The sequence below is a fragment of the Chironomus tepperi genome, unplaced genomic scaffold (genome assembly GCF_022539635.2).
Source record: "Chironomus tepperi strain 1889 unplaced genomic scaffold, CSIRO-AGI_Ctep_v1 contig_472, whole genome shotgun sequence".
NCBI lineage: Eukaryota > Metazoa > Arthropoda > Insecta > Diptera > Chironomidae > Chironomus > Chironomus tepperi.
In genome coordinates, this window is record NW_027226594.1 from 1,422,948 (window position 1) to 1,445,844 (window position 22,897).

The 22,897-nt window shown below is 32.5% G+C and overlaps 7 protein-coding genes across 7 annotated transcripts in view; 2 read left to right on the top strand and 5 right to left on the bottom strand.

The window, feature by feature from the left end:
• The window catches only part of LOC139099513 (uncharacterized), a 44,524-nt gene extending 37,193 nt beyond the window's left edge, over positions 1-7,331 (bottom strand). Inside the window, exon 1 of the mRNA XM_070651988.1 lies at positions 6,830-7,331. The gene's annotated coding sequence lies outside the window, so the exon portion shown is untranslated. The remainder of the gene's footprint in view (positions 1-6,829) is intronic.
• A 5,363-nt stretch (positions 7,332-12,694) lies between these two features.
• Positions 12,695-13,980, top strand: Bub3 (mitotic checkpoint protein Bub3). The gene is made up of 2 exons (XM_070652001.1): positions 12,695-12,960; positions 13,020-13,980. The coding sequence occupies exons 1-2, from the start codon at positions 12,766-12,768 to the stop codon at positions 13,806-13,808; spliced, it is 984 nt and encodes a 327-aa protein (XP_070508102.1). The 5' UTR covers positions 12,695-12,765; the 3' UTR covers positions 13,809-13,980.
• LOC139099520 (3-oxoacyl-[acyl-carrier-protein] synthase, mitochondrial) lies at positions 13,801-15,333 on the bottom strand. The gene is made up of 2 exons (XM_070652000.1): positions 14,229-15,333; positions 13,801-14,120 (listed from the first exon to the last, which is right to left on the bottom strand). Exons 1-2 carry the CDS (start codon positions 15,292-15,294, stop codon positions 13,870-13,872), a joined length of 1,317 nt encoding a protein of 438 aa, XP_070508101.1. The 5' UTR covers positions 15,295-15,333; the 3' UTR covers positions 13,801-13,869.
• Sbds (SBDS ribosome maturation factor) lies at positions 15,319-16,247 on the bottom strand. The gene is made up of 2 exons (XM_070652002.1): positions 16,076-16,247; positions 15,319-16,012 (listed from the first exon to the last, which is right to left on the bottom strand). Exons 1-2 carry the CDS (start codon positions 16,204-16,206, stop codon positions 15,388-15,390), a joined length of 756 nt encoding a protein of 251 aa, XP_070508103.1. The 5' UTR covers positions 16,207-16,247; the 3' UTR covers positions 15,319-15,387.
• A 465-nt stretch (positions 16,248-16,712) lies between these two features.
• Positions 16,713-17,999, top strand: LOC139099527 (epimerase family protein SDR39U1). Its single transcript, XM_070652012.1, has 3 exons — positions 16,713-16,859; positions 16,924-17,609; positions 17,665-17,999. Exons 1-3 carry the CDS (start codon positions 16,841-16,843, stop codon positions 17,866-17,868), a joined length of 909 nt encoding a protein of 302 aa, XP_070508113.1. The 5' UTR covers positions 16,713-16,840; the 3' UTR covers positions 17,869-17,999.
• On the bottom strand, positions 17,889-19,925 carry LOC139099526 (nudC domain-containing protein 1). The gene is made up of 3 exons (XM_070652011.1): positions 18,643-19,925; positions 18,398-18,584; positions 17,889-18,287 (listed from the first exon to the last, which is right to left on the bottom strand). The coding sequence occupies exons 1-3, from the start codon at positions 19,850-19,852 to the stop codon at positions 17,981-17,983; spliced, it is 1,704 nt and encodes a 567-aa protein (XP_070508112.1). The 5' UTR covers positions 19,853-19,925; the 3' UTR covers positions 17,889-17,980.
• Positions 19,926-19,993: 68 nt separating this feature from the next.
• On the bottom strand, positions 19,994-22,133 carry LOC139099506 (lysoplasmalogenase TMEM86A). Its single transcript, XM_070651978.1, has 4 exons — positions 21,947-22,133; positions 20,927-21,099; positions 20,654-20,859; positions 19,994-20,587 (listed from the first exon to the last, which is right to left on the bottom strand). Exons 1-4 carry the CDS (start codon positions 21,977-21,979, stop codon positions 20,304-20,306), a joined length of 696 nt encoding a protein of 231 aa, XP_070508079.1. The 5' UTR covers positions 21,980-22,133; the 3' UTR covers positions 19,994-20,303.
• Positions 22,134-22,897: the final 764 nt, after the last annotated feature.

Sequence of the window (22,897 nt, forward strand, 5' to 3'; positions counted from 1 at the left end):
GAACCACGGCACTAAACTAAACTTATGAGAATTCTGAACCCATAGGTGAATCCCAAACAGCTAAAGTCAGCTAGTTGATTTAAAAAATTCAGTCTCAGGTCGTTGTACCTCTGTCTTGGTCTTTTCACTGTCTAGTGGCAAATCCTGCACCAAACCGGCATGAATCTGACACCAAGACATAGCAACGCCGACCTTGAACTAGATTTTTGGTCGATTAATCGATATGTACTATTAGATCAGTGGTGGGCAACCTGTTTGCATCAAAAAAAATTGAAAATGCCATAAACGTACGTCGTGTGTTGTTTCAGCAGAGGCTAACCACCAAAGAAAAATAAAAGGGCTGTACTAATGTATTAGATTCTGCAAGCTATTAGACTTAGTCTTAAGTATCAAGTACGTGTTAGACCATTGGTGGGTAACCTTTAGTCTTTCGCGGCACACCTTGCTTCTTAAGCCTTGAATGAAACCGCATAAAGCATACGATTCATGGAATTTTCAAAATTTATTGGCACATAGGTTTTTCCACCATTAGTGTAAAAGTATAAGTCGGTTAATTGATCAAAGATTCAGTTCCAGGCCGGCATGCCATTTCCAAACATTTTTAATAGCACACCAGTATGCCACAGTACACAGGTATTGCCCACCATTGATTCAAACCTTTAATAAATGCTAGATAATTGACAAAAACTCAAAAGTAACCCAAAAACCCTTTTACGGAAATTACGAAAAACTTCCCAAATTCCAGACAGACCCTTAGCAATCGGAAGTAATTTAAGCAATCCCATTCACTTAACTTAAAATTGTCACAACCTTGCTAAATTCTTTTCGGCTTAAAAATTTTAATTTTCCATTAACCAAATAGTAATGAGGAAGTAAATGAGCCACAAAACTTTATTACTCATACCAAATGACTTTATTATCAACCTTACCATAAACTGCTGTCAATGCAAAAATTACATATATAATATTAAGTCAGGTAGAATAACTTAAATATCAATATACGTAGTCGACAGGAAGTTTGTGTAACATGATACCAGCATGCAGGTATTCTTGGAAGCATAAAAAATCATCTCAACGTTCACATCGTGTGAATAATAAGATCTCACTTTTTTTTTTTTTTTGTTAAACAAATTGCTCTCGCTACGACTCGTTTATTTGCATTTTCTGTGACGACATTTAACAGAAAACATATGAACGACTGCTTTTTTTTTTTGAAAGCGAAACGTGTTTAGTTTTCTTAATCTCATTTTTTCATGACAATTTCATTTTGGATGCACTAAGTGATTTTTTTTTTTTTGAAAGAAAATTTTCAGACAAGATTCTGGGGTTGTACGTGAATGATGTGTAATGTTACAGATTTACTGTACTTGTTGTGGCTAACGGTTCAAATTTCAAGATCATATGTTATGTCTGGTAGCTTCAAGCTCAAGATCGTCTTCAAAGAGATAGAGTATACCGAAAAACTTAGAGTATCTATAACGTACACCCACCAGCCTAGAATATACAATAACTCATAAAATTGCTAGGGCATTCCAAATAAACTAGAGTAGTTATTGGTAGCCTGTATGCCGCGACACTAGGTTTTGGTCAAGACTTCCCATCAAGATATGTAACAGAAAATAAAAGATTGACGAGAGTAAAGTTTGGCTAGAGTATGCTCAAAAAGTGATGAGCAGCCAGTGTGAGTATGGATATGCCATACTAAAAAACCTTAAAATATGACTAAGGTATACTCAAAAACCAAGAGGTTGAACTAGAATAATCTCAAAAACGTGAAGTATGAAAAGAATATTCATAATAAGATATAGATTGACTAGGGTATACCCAAAAACGTGTACCCGAACAGACAACAAGTATAGTCAATTATATTGATTGAATCTACTAAAAGCCATGATAATTTATGTGACTATGTTCATTGGCTATCAGGGATTAAGTATCAGGGGTATTCCAAAGTGCCAAATTATGGATCCGGTTTACCCAAAAACTTTAGAAATGGTATGGACAGAGTTGACAAGACTTTGGGAATCCAGACTCCGAAATTCCAAAAAGACGCCATTGAAATTCTGGCAACTCTGGGTTCGAATATAAACAAATATCTGAAATACATCCAGTAAATTCATCACCTTAGACCCATTCTGGTGTGACACTAAACTTAACAGAACATCATTTATAATCACCCCCAAACTAAAAATGTATCTCTTTCGTGCTTCAGGTTTTTTGATTAGAGCACATACACATAAACACAAAATTTCTCGGTTTTGGTTTGTTAATGCGTGCTTGATGATAAATAATTTATATATAAATAAATTTTCATAGAAATTCTTGAATGAACATGAAAAAATTATTAATTTAGTGATTTTAATCTCTTTTTTTGTTGTCGTTATTTTATTGTAGCATTGAAAGCTAGCTGAACATGTTGTACCCAGATCTACCTTGATTCAAACTAGACATTGAAATAATATTTAAATTATTTTATTGAAAAAATCTCTTAATTTTCAATATCATGCATAACTTTATGTTTATGATTATTACAACGCGGATGAGGGTTCCTTGATGGTTGCCCATATTTACATTATATCCACTTCATCGTAGTGTTTGCTTCTCATTAACATTCTAGTAGAATGTAACTTCTGTAGAGGGATTAAGAAGAACTTCATGAGGTGTTTGTTTGGAATTTTCTTTAAGAAATTGTGCATGTTGAATAGCTAAGTAAATACTTTTGGAATATTTTTGTTTAATACTCATCAATCATTCTTTATGAACGAGTATTGTGTGTGTGTCTTGATGTTGTGTCTTAAACGTTTCAGGGTTAAAAAGGCTTGAGTTGAGTTATGGAATAGGTAGAGTCGAATGAGATTAACATGGAATACAAGAGGTATTTTTTGAGATTTTTGAAGATATGAAATCGATTCTACTCAAGTCTCGATTCGACTTTTGCATACAAAATCTGACCCGACTTCGAGCATTGGATTTTACGTGAATTTACGTGAACATTGCGCATACCATTGTCATATATCGAACTACACTCTGTATAATGATTGAGATATCCGATATCTGATAGGAATCGAACCCATAAACTCACAAAAGAATTATACAGATTTCCGGTCGGTTGCTTAATTACTCGACCACAGAGTCCTTCATATCGCACTAGCAGATTTACCTATAAATGACTCAATTCCCAAAATTCTAACATATACTTCGGTGCTGTTCAAACTGTTTTACGCCACGGAACACCTTGACACCGCACACAGCATGCGGTTTAATGTGCGACAACAGAACACTGATCTACTTCCTCTTCCCAACCTTTTTATAGTTCCGTCAAGATCAAATGACAATCCAATTTGCAATTTCATCAAATTTACTTCTACAATCTATTCTAAATCCACCAAAAAATCCATCAACAACCAAAACTATAGCCAATTTTCTGAATCAAATCATTTTTCCGTACCACGAATGAGTAAAGCTAACATGAAACTTCTACCTGTTAGAATTTCCCCATCGTACCATGACGAAATAAACACAATACAATAGAACTTTTTCATTGACAATTTCTTCAATGAATTTCAAAACAAGTGACATGTTTGGACGACTAAACATCCACAAAAGTATAAAGTTATGAATGAAGTTCACTGATGTAAACAATTAACCCATATATGAGCAACTCCGTGATGAACTAATTAAAATCCAATAATTATTAGATGAAAAACAAAAGAGTTGAAGCTCCTACATAATAACTGACGCAACATTGTTTATGTAGGCTGCTTGTTATACATTTTAATAAATTATTCATCCGCATAAACATCGCAAAAAAATGCGAACGAGATAAACGAACATCAAAAGACAACGATAGGCTATGTGACAGTCCATTAACATTTTTTTGCAACTATAATCAACTTTTACTTTCAACGATGACAGTGTCTCTTTAATGATGAATGCCAGAAATGATAATACTAAAAAATTATTTAATAAAGAGCGGACGTCTCCATTGTTTAACATTAATGTGTCGCTTTAATTACATCAATGTCCACGATACTACAATTATGACTTATTATGAGATTTATTTTCTCTTTCCTCTAATAAAATCATATTTTCAGACATCATGTATAGTCTAAGAGATTGTTTTTGCATCAGACAGTAAATTATGGACATGATGATCATCATTAGGTACAACAAGTTGAAATATTTTTTTTAGTCAATAATATTACATTACTTTTGATTATGATGTGTTGTGAATTTATTTTGTGTCGTAGTTATTAACATCCATTTACTTTCATATTTAGATGATTCATTCAGGTGATGTACGATAAAAATTATTAAATTGTTTTTCGATGAGCTTTTTTGTTTGAGATATTTCATAAGCTAATTAAAGGGTGCCGTTGATGTTATGAGATTGGATTGTATAATTACAATTTAAGTTATTTTGAAAATGTCATGAACTGAAAAAAGTTATTTTTTTTACGAAAAACGTTAAATCCATTTACTTTCATATTTAGATGATTCATTCATTCAGGTGATGTACGATAAAAATTAATAAATTGTTATTCGATGAGCTTTTTTTTGTTTAAGATATTTCATAAGCTAATTAAAGGGTGCTTGATTGTGATGTAATATTATGAACGTTGATGTTATTTGTGAGATTGGATTGGTATAATTACAATTTAAGTTGTTTATTGAAAACAATGTTCAAAATTGATTAGAATTTTATCTAAAATCCAACACATTTTAATCAAGTTTTACTCACAAAATCGAATTCGACTTCATGCCGTGCTGAATCTGATGTTTAAACATTGAAACTGCTGTGTAACATTGTGTAATAGTAATTAAGAACTTCTTACGGATTGAACACAATAAAAGAAATGTTATTGAAATGAAATGAAATGATATCCAAACAAGGGGTTTGCAACTAAGTGAACTAGTTCAAAATACAATTTAAATATCAAACGACCGTTATTATATTTACAACAAACTATGATAGAAATTAGAGTTAAACTCGAATTGTGCATTGAAAAGTCGACTTCAAGCTCTAATAAAAAGAAATTAAGCAAATAGTTTAATACAGACATAGGTGATTTAAGACATGCATTATAATTCTTAAAATAGCTGATTTTTGAGTCAACTTCATGGGAAAATTGAAAAAACTAATGAATTACAAATGAAGGCAAGTTAGTGACTTGTTCTAAAGGCTTTCAGTCCACTCAGGCTAGAACAAGCTTCAAGAACAACTAGACAACCGATTAAATAATCTTTAGTTCTTAAAAACATCTGACTTTACACTTAAAACAAAAAAATAACAAATTCAATCCATGAAAATACATTAACTCCAGTCATCTTCAATCAAAATCAAACCACCCATTCGTAAATTCCATGAAATCGAAATCAATCTTCAAAAGAACACATCAAAATCCATTATATTCAATATTTTTCTATTCATAAACATTCAAACTACATAATGCCCAAAAGGCACCGTAATGTACTCAGACTTAAATATAAAAAATTAAGAATCATCAAGACGAACACGAATTTTGATTAAATAAGTATATTGAGATCGTAGATTATAGTCAGATATAAATTTGCGAAACTTTATGTTTTGCTACAGAAAAAAGCAAAAAAAAATCTCATCAATTTTACGAACAAAAAAAAATCCAGTTTTTGGCATTTTCTTCTTTCCTCTCTGACCGAACCAACCTTTAACATTTCTTCTTCTTAATTTCAATAACTTCTTCTTGTTGTTTTTCTTGTTATTTCCAAGAATCGTAGTCATTATGATGTTTAAGATCGACCGAATATATTGAAATGAGATTTCACAGTCAGACTTATTTCCATTTACAGCTAATTTGGTAGCGTCGTTCATTAATGATGTTAGATTAGGTGATGTTCTAGGGTTTGTTTAATTATGCTAAAGAGGCTATGTTCTAGGGTTTGTGGAATTATGTTGCTTCTTGAATATTAACAATAAGTGATACTCAAATGTTAGATCAGTGATGGACAACCTGTGTGCTGTGGCACACTACTTAAATTTCAAATTACGAGTGGCTTAGTTATGGGTTTTTAGGGGCAAAACATCTCTTCTTCAATAAATTCTTCAATTCATTAAGGTTTTTTGAGAAAAAAATCAAAAACTTCCTGGCGGCTTTGGGTTTGACTCTTGATAATATAGTCAATGTTCTAATTAAGAGTAAGAGTAAATATGTTTGAGGCTGTTTGTATAATTTTACGATATTTGCTGCTTTATCGGGATGTCGAATGTAAAGCTAAGTTCAATGTGATACAGATTTATTTAAATGTCATTGATCTGACAAACATACGAGTTTGTTAAATCGCTTTTGGCTGGAATTTCTAAGGGAAACATCGTCCAAGAAATTTAGAAGCTAATTGCCATAGAACAATAATGAAAAAATGACAGCTTAATGTGCGAACAGATAATTTGTGCAAACTAGATGAAAGAGTCAGCAACAGAGTCAGATGAAAAACTCTTTGACAAAACGTAAGTATCTTAAAGGAATATTCCCGAGCAAAACAATGCAACGAACCGTAATACGATGACGTCCTCTAACAGATAATGAGCATACTCAACTAAATGAGTGATTCATTCAATCAATATAATAGAGCATGCTCATTTTTTTAAACATACTCATGAATAAGTTCCCTGTCTGCTCGGAGTACAGACACGTACCCTTGCGAACACTTTGTACTGTACGGAATTGCCATTGAAAGTAAGTGGCACCAAGTCTTAAGAACGAGAGCCTCCTTATCAATTTTTCCAACTAAACATCATTAATGAACGATCCCTAAGCTGTTCAATTTACTGATTGTAATAAAATTTACGAACCTATTCTTTCAAATCCTCAATATAGATTTATATTTGTCTATGTTGTATAATCCAATCGATGCTAATTTAAATTTATTGGTAGAATAATATGCTGCATGTCACACAAAAGATTCTTCTGATATTAATTTTACTTTTTTTTATTTTTTTTGTATATCAAGCTTAACACTCAGACTAAATACACTTTATTTCTTCTCAATACCACTTGTGGATGATCAGCTTGTTATTATTATTAGTTTTTTTCACTGTAAATCAATCACCAATACACGGGAAGTGCTGAATATTATTATTATTCTTTTTATCGACTATACACTTGAAATAAAAGGGAAATTTTTAAACATTTATGTCCAAATTCTTTTGACTTTAATTTTTTTAATGCCTTTAAAATTTTTGCAGTGTCTGATTGGAATTTAATGCATTTCCTATAAGAACAAGTTTTTTGTCTTTTTTTTATATCCACTGTTTATAGTCACGCGGAGTAAAAAAACTCACACAACCTGTTCGACACAACGATCACTCGAGACTGAACACAAAAATATTTTTTTATTATTTTCTTTATGCTCACACAACTATTCGGAGCAGCTTAGTTAGCCAGTAATGTGGAAAAGAGAAATAAAGCTTAAGGTATGAGAGATTCTCTCAATTCCGTTTATTTTGGAATTTATTTTCTCTTTCTTTACTTACTTATCAGTTTGGTGGATTATAGCTGCATGAAATATGATCAGTTTCACTTTGGGCGTAATTTTTTTCAGCCTTTTGTTTTTGTTTTTCTGTACTTTTTGCGCGAAATCGATGAGCAATTAATTAAATTATATTTATCAGCAGGCAGACCATTCAACTTATTAATGCTTTTTGATGAATTCGAAATATTTACTTTCATAATCATTCGGATACATTAAACTATTTGCTGTTTACTTTCATACAATGATGAGCTATGATGTATCTATTACTTCATGTGTGAGATTGAAGACATTATCACATGAGGATGGAGATTTCATGCTTCGATCTGTCATTGTATTATGTTTTTTATTACTTTTTATTGAACACAGTCAATATTTGTGACTGAATTGACAGCTTAAATGGGGATTTCCAGTGTAGTTGGTTTTTTGGGGGCATTTGGAAAGGCTGTTTCAACCTTGTTGCAGCCAAATGTGAGCCGAAACTGATTGTTTTGTGGATTATATCAATAAATTCTTCTGTAATTGTTATTTTTGTTGTTTATTCTTCGGAGTTCAAAATCAAATTGAACTTTTGCTTCAAAAGGGGTTTTCAACTATGCAAAATAAATATTATTCAAATCTCAAATGACCGTTACAACAGATTTTATAACTTATTTAGTTTAATTCACAAATCACGTTACGCAATTCACGAATATTCAGAATCTTAGCAAAAAGAATCACTCGAGTTACTCAATTAGCTAATTCAAGGATTCCAACACACGTCTATTTATTCTCATATCTAAAAAACTCAATACTGGATGTTTTTCAAAATTGAATCTCAGCCGCATGTGGTTTAAAAATCATTTCGGAAGAAAAAGCAGCATGTTCAATTCATTGACCGCTTGATATGTTTGTTATTGAAGGAATGTACAAGACCCCATGTCTTATTTGGTAATTCAATGAATAATAAGAAGTAACATTTCTTTGTCAGATGTTGAGCCCGATTTGCATGCTGTGGTAAATCGAATTTATTGGAAGTTAAATGGGTTGGAAATGGCAGTCAGGACATTCAATGGACTTTACTGGAAGGAATTGAAAATGTGGCAGACAAACCTTAGAACAAATTCGATGACAACCTACAAAGCGTACCTTCCGGATATTAACCTTATAGCATTACCTTACCGACACATCTGTGCCTTAAAGACCACTTTGTGCTGCTCGGGATTATAAAACTTTACATCAACAAACTGTATTGTCCTGTAGAAGGCTTTTGAATCATGATTAAAACAAATTGGCAAGTGACAAGACGACAATGTGAATGATAAATGTTCAGTTAAGTAGCTGTGAATGATCAAATGTGACATTGGGTCACCATCATAAGTACTTTAAGACCTGTGAATGACGATTTTAATGCGATTTGATGTTTTGCATTTAAGCAATTTTGCAAATTAATGGAAAAATTTAATATTGAGGCGATCAATTGTTGATTTAACTGATTACAGCCATAAGTTCAAGCACTGTTCTTTATTATTGGGAAAATTCATCACAACCTTTATTCATGGATATTTATTGATCCTTATTCGTACTAAATTTATAAATTATTTGATACTTATCAAAATTCAGGAATTAAGTCTAAACTTTAGATTTTTTTCCTCCTTTATTCTCATCATTCTATATACCTCCTTCCAAAACATAAACCTCAACCTCTTTTCCATCAGCATCCTTGATCTTTTCCTTCTTGAAATTTGGATTGTTCTTCATCTTTTCAAAATCAAAGATAGTATTTGCATCCCGTCGGATCCTTTTTACTAATCCGGGTGCTGCAGGTGCTGCTGGTGCTGCTCCTGCAGTTGTCGGAACCATTTCGGATGGTAAAACTTCCTTTTTCATCAAGATGGTGATCTCATTTCCATCTCCACTCGTCACTTTCTTAATTTGCATTTCAATTCCATCTGTAAAGTCAACTTTTGCTTCTGCAACTGCTTTTTCCTTACTATTTGGATCATTTGGCTTTACTTCATTAGCTTTTATGCTTACTATTATGATCGTGATCATCAATAGACTCATTGACAGTTTCTGTAAAATTAAAAAAAAAATTGATGTAAATAAACAGCATTGAAAAGCCACTATGACTGACTGCTTTACTTCTATCATTTTTCCTCCCATTTGTTATCACTTAACAAGCACTATAATCCAAACTAATCATTAGTTTACAATTATTCGATGAAATTTATATGCTAAATAATGAACAATTCATCCATAATACTGTACTTAATTGATTTTCTACAATTTTAAATTTACATGAAATGTTTACAGACTTCATTATTCGATTCATTGAATACTTTTGCTGATTGCTTTTTTATTTGCATTTGAAATTGTTGATGAAATGTAGACGGGGTTGTGGCAATCAATGAACGAAGTAACTTGGGAAATTTAGTTGATATCAAGGAATTTGTGACTGTAAATGGGTTATTTAGATAACTATTGACAGAGACAGTGTTACTGTTGATTTTAGAACTTGGCAAGCCAGTAATAAGGATAGTTTCAAGCAATATCTGAAGAGGGCCATGGATCACAATTGATCTGTACAGCCTGCGAAGTAAGTAAGTAAGTTCAAGATGCCTGATGAGCTAAGATTTGACTCTATCTCAGTTGATACATGATTAGGTGTTGTTCATATCGAAGCTTACTTGATAGTTTAATTAGAATCAAGTCAGTTCATATCCAATCGACTAAGTAGCGACAGGTATGCGCATCTGATTGACGAGCTAATGATGATTGACTTTAAGTAAACAGTCTACCAACTATAGTTTAACCTAAGGTAGTTTTTGTAGCTAGAATATGACTAATTTGCACTCATGCACACTTAAATTGTGATGGATCATCAGTTGGATAATAATAACTAATGGAACTCTCCCTGAACACAAAGATCAAGGTCTGTGAATTACCCGAATGGACAAAAATTTGATAGAACTATGCATCAACTGGACATTAACTAGTTAAAGCGTATGTTTATCCACTTGGGTTATCAATTCAACTCTTCTAACACAAATTCAGATAGTGAATCCATAAAATAACACAAAACCTCAATCTTCTTGTCTACAGCCAAGGAACATCCTTTTCAGCATCAAATATTCTGTCCTTCTAGACATAAAATGCGTTATAAAGTCAAGTAGTTCCTATTGCAGTGGAAATTTGATGTTATTTAGGTTAGTATCAAGGTGGGCAACCTTTCATTTTTCGCGGCACAATTAGGTGCTAAGCCTCGACCGAAACTGCACATAGCAGTAAGATTCATAGCATTTCCAAAAATTATTTGCGACTCACAAGTTGCCCACCACTGATCTTTATCATTCCCACCTCATTGCCAGGTTCATGACAATTTTTAGATCATGTTTGCATTTTTAGGTTATGTATGCATTTTTAAGGTTATGTATCCTTTTTTAAGGTTATGTATGCATTTTATGGTTATGTATCCATTTTAAGGTTATGTATACATTTCCCACTTATAAAATAAAGTCCAAACATTCAAAATTAAATTAAAAAACTTAAACAATATTGTTAAGCTATAACTAATTATAATTTATTGCAAAAAAGTCAATTTTCATGATGATTTCGCGACATTTGATCTTTCCATTTTGTGGGGACGATAGTCTGGCGGATATGGAACGAGTGTGTTATTCACTATCATTGCGTTTCTGTAAATATTTCTCTTATCATGTTCATTGTCATGTTCTCGTATTCCAACAATTTCAATAATCTCGTCTACATTTCGTCGAAATCTCTTCTTTTTCTTCTGATTCTTTTGTGCATTTGTCTGGTATGGCTTGTAGAAAATTCCAACGGGTTTTCCATCCTTCCGTACTTTTATTTGCAGGAACTTCATGTTATCTGAATCTTTTACATTCATTTGTGTTCTGACTGTCACGGGATTCATTTGCTTTTTTGCACATTGTGTGACATGAAGTAGCACCACAATGAAAAACAGGATTATGAATTTCTGGAAAAGAATTAAGACTTTTATTGGATGAGATTTATGGTTTTATGGATTGGGGGATTGTTTGGATGTTATGTGACGATTGTTGTTGGATATAGGCATGTAAATGTGTAAGGTAAAGCCATTTGAATTCTCGGAATTTACAATTGGATCAAATCCAGCATTTGGTCAGTATAAAGACTGATTAAAGGGAGACTTGCTGTAGAACTGACACTAAATAGTCATGTTATTGTTTCCATTTTTAATGATTCTTGTTTTTAGATCGATATGCGACCTGGATCTTACTGTATTTCATTTTGTGGGTCTGTAAGTGACCTGAAACCTACTGGATCTCGTTTTGTGGGTCTGTAAGTGACCAGAAACCTACTGGAGCTTACTGGATCTCATTTAGAACTCAAGAATTGACTTATCAATCAATTACTGATCACTAGGACAAAAATGCGCTGAAATGCCTTGATAAGAACTAGTCCTTTTGTAATTCTTAACTAAAAATCATCACACAACATCCAAACAACTCCTTTATCGCACCGTACCTTTGCCATAATATTTTATATTGGAACTGTCTAACTCACAAACTTTATGTCACCTTTGGTGAATCTTCACTTCATAACTAAACTTTGATAACATTATTCACAAGCTTTTAAACTTTTTTTTTATTATTTTTGTTGTAATACAAGCTACTATGGAAGTTAATTCGGTCAATGTCACAATGATATGATGAAAAACTTATTCTTTTCAATACAAAACACTTTTTTTTCAAGTTCTGAGACATATGATTAATGCGCTTACATCTGTAAAAATGTTTCAATAAAGTGTCTCAAGAAAATGTCATTTCAATAACGTATAATTTCTTTATGCTCTTGTATTGCAGTCAAATGTGATGAAAATTCCATTATTTCATTGTCGGCTGTGTTGGCGGCATGTTGTGAAAATTGTTTGGTCTTGCTGCTGCTTTTTTTGCATGATCATTTTTTTCTCAACGAAAAATTGATTAATTAATGAGTTCGTCAATATTTTTCAATTAATTTTTCCAACATCCATGCCTAGTCAATCAAAAACAATTCATTACAAAATGACATTCAAGCATTTCGCATGTAATTCGCATGCGTTTTTTGTTGTCAACTGTCAAAAATAATTCAAATGAAAGTTGTTTGGCCGATTATTGCATAACATTTATACTAACGTATTTTTCAAAAATTAAGAAAAAACAAATTTGCGGCAGTGCTAAAGAAAAAAATATTATTTTTAAATTTATTGCACGATTTGGTTAATTAAAGTGTATAATGGCTAAGAAAACGGAAATTCAAATTAATCATCCACCAAATGACACAATTTCTTCATTGTGTTTTGGTCCAGAAAATGCACAATATTTAATTGCAAGTAGTTGGGATGGAGGAGTTAGATTGTATGATGTTCTTGGTAATAATTTAAGACAAAAGTATGTCCACAACTGTCCAGTTCTCGATGTTTGCTTTCAAGTAAGTATTTTTAATTCATCCAGTCATAAAAATTCAATTAATTAAATAATTTATTTAAGGATCAAGTTCATACAATTTCTGGCGGTTTGGATGGTGTATTGAAGCTATATGATCTAAATACGAACGGTGAAGCTAATCTGGGATCACACGACAATGCCGTAAAGTGCGTAGAATATTCAGCAAAAATGAATGCAGTAATAACTGGAAGTTGGGACACAACAGTTCGAATATGGGATACGCGAGAAAAAAGTTGTGTTGGAACTTACGAACAAAATAATGGAAAAGTTTATTCGTTGAGTGTCGTGGATGAAAAATTAGTTGTGGCAACAAGTGAACGGAAGGTCTTAATATGGGATTTAAGAAATATGGGAAATTATGTAGCACGTCGTGAATCCTCATTAAAATATCAGACTCGTTGCATCAGAATCTTCCCAAATAAAGAAGGATATGTCATGTCATCAATTGAAGGTCGTGTAGCTGTTGAATATTTTGATAATGATGCCGAAATACAAAAGAAAAAGTTTGCCTTTAAATGTCATCGACAAAAGGAAAATAATATTGAATTAATTTATCCTGTAAATGCTCTCAGCTTCCATAGTGGATATTCAACATTTGCAAGTGGAGGTTCTGATGGATATGTCAGCATTTGGGATGGATTTAACAAGAAACGTTTATGTCAATTCCATCATTATGATACGTCAATTTCAGCATTGAGCTTTAGCAGTGATGGAAGTACATTAGCTATTGGCTGCTCATATTTGGATGAATTAGAGAAACCACCAGAGCCTGCTACAGAACCAAGCATTTTCGTCCGATATGTTAGCGAGCAGGAAGTAAAACCAAAATAATCAAAAATTTCGTCTAATTTTGTCACATTTTTATTAAGTACCAATAAAACTTTCTTGTATATTAATTAACATATTCGCTAACGATTAAAGACACATTTGTTCCACCAAATCCAAATGAATTCTTTACAGCTATTCGCTTCTTTCCATTTTCTGGCCACTTCTGTGACTTATTAGCAACGAAATTTACATGTTTAAATTCATCTTCAGGCTCATTCATATTGATTGTAGGTGGAAGAAGTCCATCGCGACAGGCTAGCAGTGTAAAGAGGCATTCTAACGTTCCAGCAGCTCCCAGAAGATGTCCATGTGAACCTATTAAAAGAGAATCAATTTAGATCGTAACGACAATTTTAATTTTGAATTACAAATTCAATTTTTGAACTTTAATATTTAAAAAACTAAAATTCGTTAAAAATTTACCTTTTGTGGAACTAATTGCAAGATCCTTATTTCCACCGAATATTGATTGAATAGCCCTAGCTTCAATAGAATCTCCTAGAGGCGTTGAAGTTGCATGTGCATTTACATAACTAATATCTGCTGGACTTAAATTAGCATTCTTTAAAGCTCGTTGCATAGCCAATCTAGCACCTAATCCATCCTCACTCGGTGCTGTTAAATGCGATCCATCACCAGATAGTCCATATCCGAGAATTTCACCATAAATTGTTGCATTTCTATCCAGTGCATGTTGTAATTCCTCTAATATAAATATTGCAGCACCTTCGCCCATCACAAATCCATCACGTTTCTTGTCAAATGGTCGTGAAGCTTCATGTGGCCGGTCATTAAACGATGTCGATAGAGCACGTAATCTAGAAAATCCAGCTATTGATAATGGATTAATTGATGCTTCTGTTGATCCACAAACCATTGCATCTGCATCATTATGCTGTATAAATCTAAATGCATCACCAATTGCATGAAGACCAGTCGCACATGCCGTAGATACAGCATGATTAGGTCCTTGTAATTTATATGATATGCTTATTTGTCCAGCTGCCATATTCAGTAGTATTCTTGGCACAAAAAATGGACTAATTTTATTATATGACTTTTTGAGATTCTCACTCGTCTCACAGACATCATCTAGATCCACCATTCCCATACCAACAGCTACACCAGTTCTCTCTTTTTCTAATGGATTTGTCGGCTTCCAGTTTGCAGATTCAAAAGCTTCTTTTACAGCATTCATTGCATATATCGTAGCCGGTGACATTGTCTTCAGTTCCGTTTTTGAGAAATTTGATCGAATCTCTTCAATTACATTGCTGTCAATTGGTGCTGCTACTTTACATGGCAATTTTGCATAATATTCATTATCCGGAAGATTTTTTGTTGCACTTTTTCCATCTAAAACAAACTTCCAGGCCGAGTCAACTGTCTTACCAAGTGCTGAAATAACTCCTAAACCAGTCACAACAACTCTCCGTTTCGGATGTGTTGAATAATTTCTTAAAATAATTAATTTATTTGAAATAAACATCTTTGATCAATAAGAAACAAACGATGACTGTTTTTAATGATTTTCAATGATGATTTTTAATGATTTTCATTTAAAAAATTTACAAAATAATTTTTACAAAATTTCTTCATCAACATTCATATGCTTAAGATCCAGGACCTCGATTGTTACTTCACCACGACTAGTTGAATGTAATGCCTCAATAACTTTGAAATTGCCTGGATCAATCAATGCTGTAATTTGACCGTTGGCACCTGACCAAGTCTCACTTTCCTTGACCTTCAAAAGTTTTGGAAGTTCATCAAAACGGAGCTTCTTATCTTTGCAATTGGTGACATTAATTTTGACCCTCATTTGTGCCTTTTCAATTGGCATATTCTCTTTGAGAAGTTTAATGACATCCAGTGCTTGAGATTTGACATTTTTGCTTGGTTTAATTGAGTAATGGGCATCCTTCATAGCTTTCTCAATAATTGTTACTGGATATGCTCGATTAGTCTCCGGATTGACACACTTATCAGCTACCATTGTTGCTATTTCTTTAAATGTTGAATCAAGATTAGCATGACGTTCCTTTTCACTAACTTGAAGCTCTCCTTTGGCTAGAATTTCCTTACAAATTTCAACATGATCATCTTTACCAAATGCCTTAATTAAATCTTCTTTTTTAGCTACTTGTCCTTTGCTGACATTCGTGAAAACTGTTTCAGTCTGTAACACTTCTCCAAGATCTTTCTCCCTGAAAATAAAACATCCAGTTGGACATTACGCATTATTGGAAAATTTTACAAAATTAACTTACGTTTGTGCTCTCCATGACTGAACTTTGTTCTTATAGCAAGCAATTTCAAAACGCATTCCATGCTTTTTAATTCTAACAATTGCTACGTTAGTTAAGCGAATTTGATTCGTTGGTGTGAATATTTTTGACATTTTAATGAAATTTTCTTACACTAAAAATATAAACAATCAGTAAATAATGATTAATGATGAATATTGCCGGATAATTGTTCATTGTAGGAAGCGTTGCTTTATTTAATTTTTGGTTTTCTATAAGCAACAGAATGTCATTCATTTATCATAAGATTAGCAATGATAAATTAGAAATTTTTAACTGTCATTTAAATTTTGAAATTTTGAACTTCAAATTTGAACCTTAGCAATCAATTAAAATTGAACCTAGGTATATGGCAGCCAGATGGACACGTTAAGGTAGCCAGATGGGCGCTATATGGCAGCCACTTGCGTACCATGAATATTTTATGCCGATCGGGAGTGGTACCATAACGGTATTTCTGTACCATTAAAGCATGCCCTTTGAATATTACTGGATGTTACTGGATCTTTATGAATTAGCTGTAGAAGGTTTGAATTGATAAGATCTAATAACGTTTTATATCCAACAAAATAAAAATGCCCTTTTTCATGTCCAACACATTCAGTTTTAGAAAAACAAAAATATTTTGATGATTTTTGTCTTCTACTGGAATATTTTTTGTGATTTTAGTGTTTAAACAATATTTTTAATTAAATTAATCCAGTGATATTGGTCTATAATATAAGAAACATGAAGCGAGTACTAATAGGTGCATCTAATAATTTGTGAATATCAAATTTTCATAATTATCTAATCAATTTAATTATTTTAAGGCGGAGGAACTGGATTTATTGGCACAAGACTGTCGAATCTACTTAAAGATAGTGGATATAATGTAACAATAATTAGTCGTATGCCAGGATTAGGTAGAATAACATGGCATGAAGTAGAAAAGCATGGAATTAAGGAACCAACAACAGCAATAGTTAATTTATGTGGACAAAATGTTCTAGATCCAACAAGACGATGGACGCCAGGCTTTAAGCAGAATGTATGGAGCTCTAGAATCAACACTAGTGCATCATTAGTTAAAGCAATAACGCACGCAACTCCTGAATTTAAACCTGATGTTTTTATCAACGTTAGTGGAGTCTCAAACTACAAACCAGACAGTAAGAAAGTCTATACAGAGTATGATGAATGCAAAAAGTATGACTACATGTCTGAATTATGTATTGAGTGGGAAAAAGCAGCAACAATCGATAAATCTCATGGAGTTAGAAATGTCAAGCTACGAACAGGCGTTGTACTTGGCAGGGAAGGTGGAATGATCAAGTCACTGTACCTTCCATTTTTCTTCGGTGCTGGAGGTCCTGTTGGTGATGGCAAACAACCACTTCCGTGGATTCATATTGATGATTTATGTGAATTAATTATGTTTAGTATTGAGAATAAGAATGTCGATGGAGTTTTGAATGCTGTATCTCCTGATATTATCACTAATATGGAATTTGCTAAAGTAAGTGACATCTGCTATGCCTGTAAAGTTTTTCTAATTTAACTATCCATTGTAGGCCTTTGGAAGAGCAATGTGGAGACCAGCATTAATTCCACTTCCGGAAGCTGTAGTAAATATGTTGTTCTCTAAGGAACGTGCTGTATTGCTTACATCCGGCGCTAAAATCGAACCCAAACGCACAATCGAAACTGGATTTAAATATCAATATCCTAAAATTTACGATGCCTGTAGAAGTGAATCTAAATTGTTTTTGTTTTAAGATGCTTAATGTCATTCACATGTTTTAGTGGATAGTCTTCATCCCATTTTATTTAATTAAATTTCATCAATTTGCAGTGTAAAAAATTAATATTAAAAAATAAAGACTTAATTTACTCTTCTTCAGCAAGCTGTAGACATAAAACGGCATTTTCCGTAAGCAATAAGACAGCATCATTTTCGACACTTATTCCTAAAATCTCGCCATTCGTTCCGTCTAATGCGACAAGTTTCTGCTGGCCAATTAATAATTGAGGTCCTGTACGCTTTCTTAAGCCACCAGCAGTGCTATATGAATCTCTATAAATGAATAAATGCCTCGTTGATTCTGAAATCACTGCCAAACTCATGTCAGGCGAGCACATCATGTATTTTCTGTCACGTTTGGATGCTTGAACGTAGCCAAATGCATTAAGAGTTCTGAAAATAAGGAAACAATGTTAACGGCTTTCAAAAATTTGAAATCTTACAAAATTTTTAAATTTCAAAAATACGTTAGATTTTAAATTTGAAAAACTCGTTAAATTTACCCTTCATGTTTTAAGGTCCATTCATCCTCAGATGTTATTTGGTGTTGAAGCCATAAGCAACAATCAACATCATTACGGACAGCAATTGCTTTTGGAAATCCAGGACGCAGCGTTCTTGAAAAAAGAGGATGGTTCGAGGCAAGGAATATTTTGTGGTGAGCTTTGTGGGTTGTTGCGTCTAGTTGCTCTAAAAAATTAAATTAAGGATTATTAAGGAACAAAAGAAGTCAAAAAAAGCATCTTACCAATAAAATATTCATCATTTTCATGACCATCTTCACCAAAATCACATTCCTCCATTTGTGCATTCAAATCAGGAACAGGCTGTGAACTAAGCAGTTGATTGCTTTTCTCAGTCGATGATAGCACTTCCGCTGGTCCACCAGGAATCAAATATGGCCAAATTAATTCTGGAGATTTTTTAATTAAATTTAATTGCAAGAAATCATTCTCAAGTGTCCATGTTGTAAGATCCACATCAATTTCAGCAAATAAATCGGAATTGAGTAGGAACTCATCGCCGCATTTAACTTCTACATGACTTTGATGGCACTTGACGTGATAATCATCCTTCATGGCGTCAGGAATTTGACTGAAATTTATTGTAATGTCTTCGCCCTTTTGTGACCATTGGAAGGAACTTTCAGTATCTGCTGTCTGCTTTGTCTTATCACTTTCCATTTCTACGTCTTGAACAACTTCATTGACGGAATCAAAAGTATATTTATATTCGTGATTTGACGAATAGATGAGTGACGTACAATGAACATCTAATGAGAGGTAGTATAAGCTTCCTTTTCCTTGCACTGTACGTCTTGCAGTGCTCTTCCATTTCTTTGTACTGGATTCCTCCTTCAATGTGATCCAGTCAATAATATTATAAAATTTACCATCAAACTGATCAATGTGCAGGAGCAAGCAATGAATAATTTTCTCGCCTTTCTCAATCTTAAATCGTACATCCTGTAAGATAAATGACTTGTCAATCGGTTCCAGTGAGTCAATTCTCTTCCATTCATCGATTTTTTGACGATCACCAGTGTCAATAATTTGCAATATTCCAGTTCCGTTGCTTAACAATGCATATTTTTCAGTTAAAAACTTAATTTCAGCATTATATGATCCTTCCGTCTGTTCCTGATTATTAGTGAATTTATAGACAACTTGTGCTGGCTTTAAACGTCCACTTTGTGTATCGTACTGGATCCTTTGTACTGATAATGTATTATCGATGTAATAAGCTGTATTGGCAAGCCATGGATCTGGAATAAGATGATTATGCAATTGAAAGAGCATAGAATGCGACAGTGAATATTCTGAGCTGGTTAATTTAACTTTATGCGGCTTATTTATGTTCTCTAGCCTTAAAATCGGAATTGCATCTAATGACAGCTTATATCCATCGAAATTCGACTTTAGCAGCTTAGAGTCGGGTCTTAGGTCAATGACTTTCATGTTGATCCACTGATTATTGTAGATTTGGATGTAATTTTTGGAAAAAAAATTATTTTTGATGATCTTTTGGATTCAAAACAAACTTTACTGATTTTAATGATTACTGATGATACAAAAATTCAAAAAATTAAAAACCGTTAATAACTGATCAAATTATTTTTGTACGATTTATTTCTGGTAATTTACAATTAAACATTTTATAAACATCTAGGATAGATAAAAATTGCATTAATCAAAGTCTTTACAGTCTTCTTAATCATTTGAAAGAGAATTTCCCAAACAAACAAATCAATACTTGAAGGTTCCTGAATTATCACTACATGTCCTACATACTCACTAATAAATAGTTTGATATCATTAATGGCATTTAGAGTAACCTTTGAGTATAATATCTTCCTTTTGTAATTTACTTAATTAGTTAAAAAAAACTTTACTGGATCTTTTGAAATGTTCAAACATCCAGCACCGACAAAGTGATTCCCAATTGTGCCAAATAGTACGTAACCATGATGTAAATTTGTGCGTTATGCATTGGCTTATAGAACATATTAACTGCGATAAGACAATCACTGATAATAAACGATACAGCTCCAAGTGCACAACAAATTTGTGGAATGCTTTTAATGTTAATGACCCTTGCACATGCACGCCATACCATCGTTTCCAGAAGAAGTGAATAGATTGGAATTGCGATCATGAAAATGCCATTGAAATTCTTGAAAATTACGGCGATAACTAGAAGAATGAAGATAAGGAAATGGTTTAAAGATATTGCGTACACAAAAGTTTCTTATCACTTACCACTGCCCCCTACCGCATAAAAAGCCAATCCAATAATTAATCTTAATGGCTTAAATCCGAACGATATGACGTAAATGATTTGTGCCACAGCAAATGATCCCATTCCAATAGCAAATGCATCTTCACCGCCAGCCTTATAATCCAACATTATATCCCCAATTAGCGAGAAGAATAAAGCACTAAGAAGGAATCTCTTGTGTCGAATTCTATAAAAATAAATTTAAATTATGTTAATCATCTGTGTATACAGTCCAATTGACATCTCATCATTACTGTCTCGGCTCTTTGTAGTCATTCATGAGTAAAAATATCATCAGGTAGAATATAGGAGCACATTTTAATATTGTCGATAATAGATTGCTGTCATAATAGTCAAATTTGTAAAATACAAAATAAAGTATTGCTGATTTGAAGAATGGTGCCAATTGAAATCCAGTGACTTTGGCCTTTAAAAGATTAATTAAAAGAAACAAATAAAAATGATGATAAGAGTTAAATATTTAATCGCTGTTCTTAACATTGATTTTGTATTGTTATTTTGGTTATACTTTATCTCACTATATTGTGTTAAATAATCTTACAGGCAGTTAGAAACAAGTGCTTAATAATGTTGTGCGCACGAATGTTTTGAAAAAATTGTAACGGATATTTTTAATTTAAATTTTTTTGCGTCAATTGATGCGGAGTTTTTATGATTTCAAAAGATTTTGACTGTTAATTGAGTTTTGAAAATTGAACTGCATGGATATGAATGCCATATGATAGCAACTGCCTGCTGTGTGTCGCACGGGTTTTTATTCAAAACAATAAAATTTCCGCAAATTTTTCAACTACTTTTGCATCATTTGAATGAAGCAAATTTTTGAAATCATAAATTCCGTTAAATTTTTTTTGAAAATTAATTAACCTAAACGTAAATAAAAACACAAAATTCCAATTATATTTTACGCAACATAACATGAAATAGCAAATTTTTACAATAAATCCCGATAATCACAGTAATTTAGAGAAGTATTTCCTAAATGTCGTAAATGTCGCTAATCCACAAAGAATTTTATCGCGTTCTTTGTTTTGATTACAAAGTTCATTGTTTCGTGTGCCTGATTATTTTATAAGAAACGTGATGTATACAGCCTGGATTATTTATAGAATCAAAAAGTATTCTCGCACTTAACCATGAACTTTAAGAGTCCAAAGATGATAAATCAAACAAAGACTAATCTGCGTCATGTATCTAAGTATGTACCTATGTAAGATGTATTAAGCATAAAAAAATTAATTTAATAACTTTACCATTTCAGCAATATTGTGAATTGCTACAGTCATTATACTGTCACTCGTCTGATAACATTAACAATAATCAAATGCAATTATGTAGCTCACTGAAGCGAGAACAAAACAAAAAATCAAAAATTTTGCAGCAGCGTAATAAAATATTAATGCGGTTCGTCCGAATTTATTTTGACGACTGAAGAGAATAAAGAAGAGAATCGAATTTAAAAAAAAATATGTATGCGAAAAATTTTCTTTTGTGTTTATATGTGGACGTGCGCAAGTATTGGTGATGATTAGATGAATGAGATATAAGATGCACTAAAGCTCATGTTATCGATAAATGAATTGATATTCGTAGTAATTTTAAATTATTCTCGGCTAATCAATAACAGTGAGCTTTGGATTTATTTTTCCACTTTTTCCGCGTTCCAAAATGTTTTTTTCTTCTTTCTTGAATTGAAACAGGTGATAAACAAGTACCTGTTGAGTTTTTTATACTCTAAACAAGCTGTTAATTGTTTATACAATTGGCTTAATAATTTTTTTCATTTTATTATGTAATTTGAATTATTTTTGTTGAATTGATTTGCAACGGTTATTTTTAATTTAAATCCATTTGGTAAATTCTTAGTTTCACACCCTTAAAATGAAAAAATCGAGAAAGCATTGACAAAATTTTAATGCAAAGCTTTTGTCCAAACATGATTTTTGTGAGTATCAATACCTAAACATCTTAATAAATTAGACTACAATAATTTCAGATCCATGATGGAATTAATTGGGAAAGGACAGCCAGCAAAATAACAAATTTTAGACGTCAACTGAGAGAGTCTGTGCATTAAAGCTGATCTGTAAGTCCAGCGAAATAAGTAAGTAAGATGGAATCAACTAGCAAGATAGACATAAACAAATCAAATGAAAATTTCAGGAAATAAACAATTACATTTCCCAGTTGCCCATAACTACCAG

Coding starts and splice junctions, on each gene's coding strand:
- LOC139099520 (XM_070652000.1), bottom strand. CDS start 15,294: ATGTTTATTTCAAATAAATTAATTATTTTAAGAAATTATTCAACACAT. Junction 14,121..14,228: donor TGCAATTAGTTCCACAAAAG/GTAAATTTTTAA, acceptor CTCTTTTAATAG/GTTCACATGGACATCTTCTG.
- LOC139099526 (XM_070652011.1), bottom strand. CDS start 19,852: ATGAAAGTCATTGACCTAAGACCCGACTCTAAGCTGCTAAAGTCGAAT. Junction 18,585..18,642: donor AAATGATGAATATTTTATTG/GTAAGATGCTTT, acceptor TTAATTTTTTAG/AGCAACTAGACGCAACAACC. Junction 18,288..18,397: donor TGGACCTTAAAACATGAAGG/GTAAATTTAACG, acceptor CCTTATTTTCAG/AACTCTTAATGCATTTGGCT.
- Sbds (XM_070652002.1), bottom strand. CDS start 16,206: ATGTCAAAAATATTCACACCAACGAATCAAATTCGCTTAACTAACGTA. Junction 16,013..16,075: donor CAGTCATGGAGAGCACAAAC/GTAAGTTAATTT, acceptor TTTTATTTTCAG/GGAGAAAGATCTTGGAGAAG.
- Bub3 (XM_070652001.1), top strand. CDS start 12,766: ATGGCTAAGAAAACGGAAATTCAAATTAATCATCCACCAAATGACACA. Junction 12,961..13,019: donor TTCTCGATGTTTGCTTTCAA/GTAAGTATTTTT, acceptor AATTTATTTAAG/GATCAAGTTCATACAATTTC.
- LOC139099527 (XM_070652012.1), top strand. Junction 17,610..17,664: donor CTAATATGGAATTTGCTAAA/GTAAGTGACATC, acceptor TATCCATTGTAG/GCCTTTGGAAGAGCAATGTG.
- LOC139099506 (XM_070651978.1), bottom strand. CDS start 21,979: ATGACTGTAGCAATTCACAATATTGCTGAAATG. Junction 21,100..21,946: donor TTCACAATATTGCTGAAATG/GTAAAGTTATTA, acceptor AATCTTTTAAAG/GCCAAAGTCACTGGATTTCA. Junction 20,588..20,653: donor TTATGCGGTAGGGGGCAGTG/GTAAGTGATAAG, acceptor TCATTCTTCTAG/TTATCGCCGTAATTTTCAAG.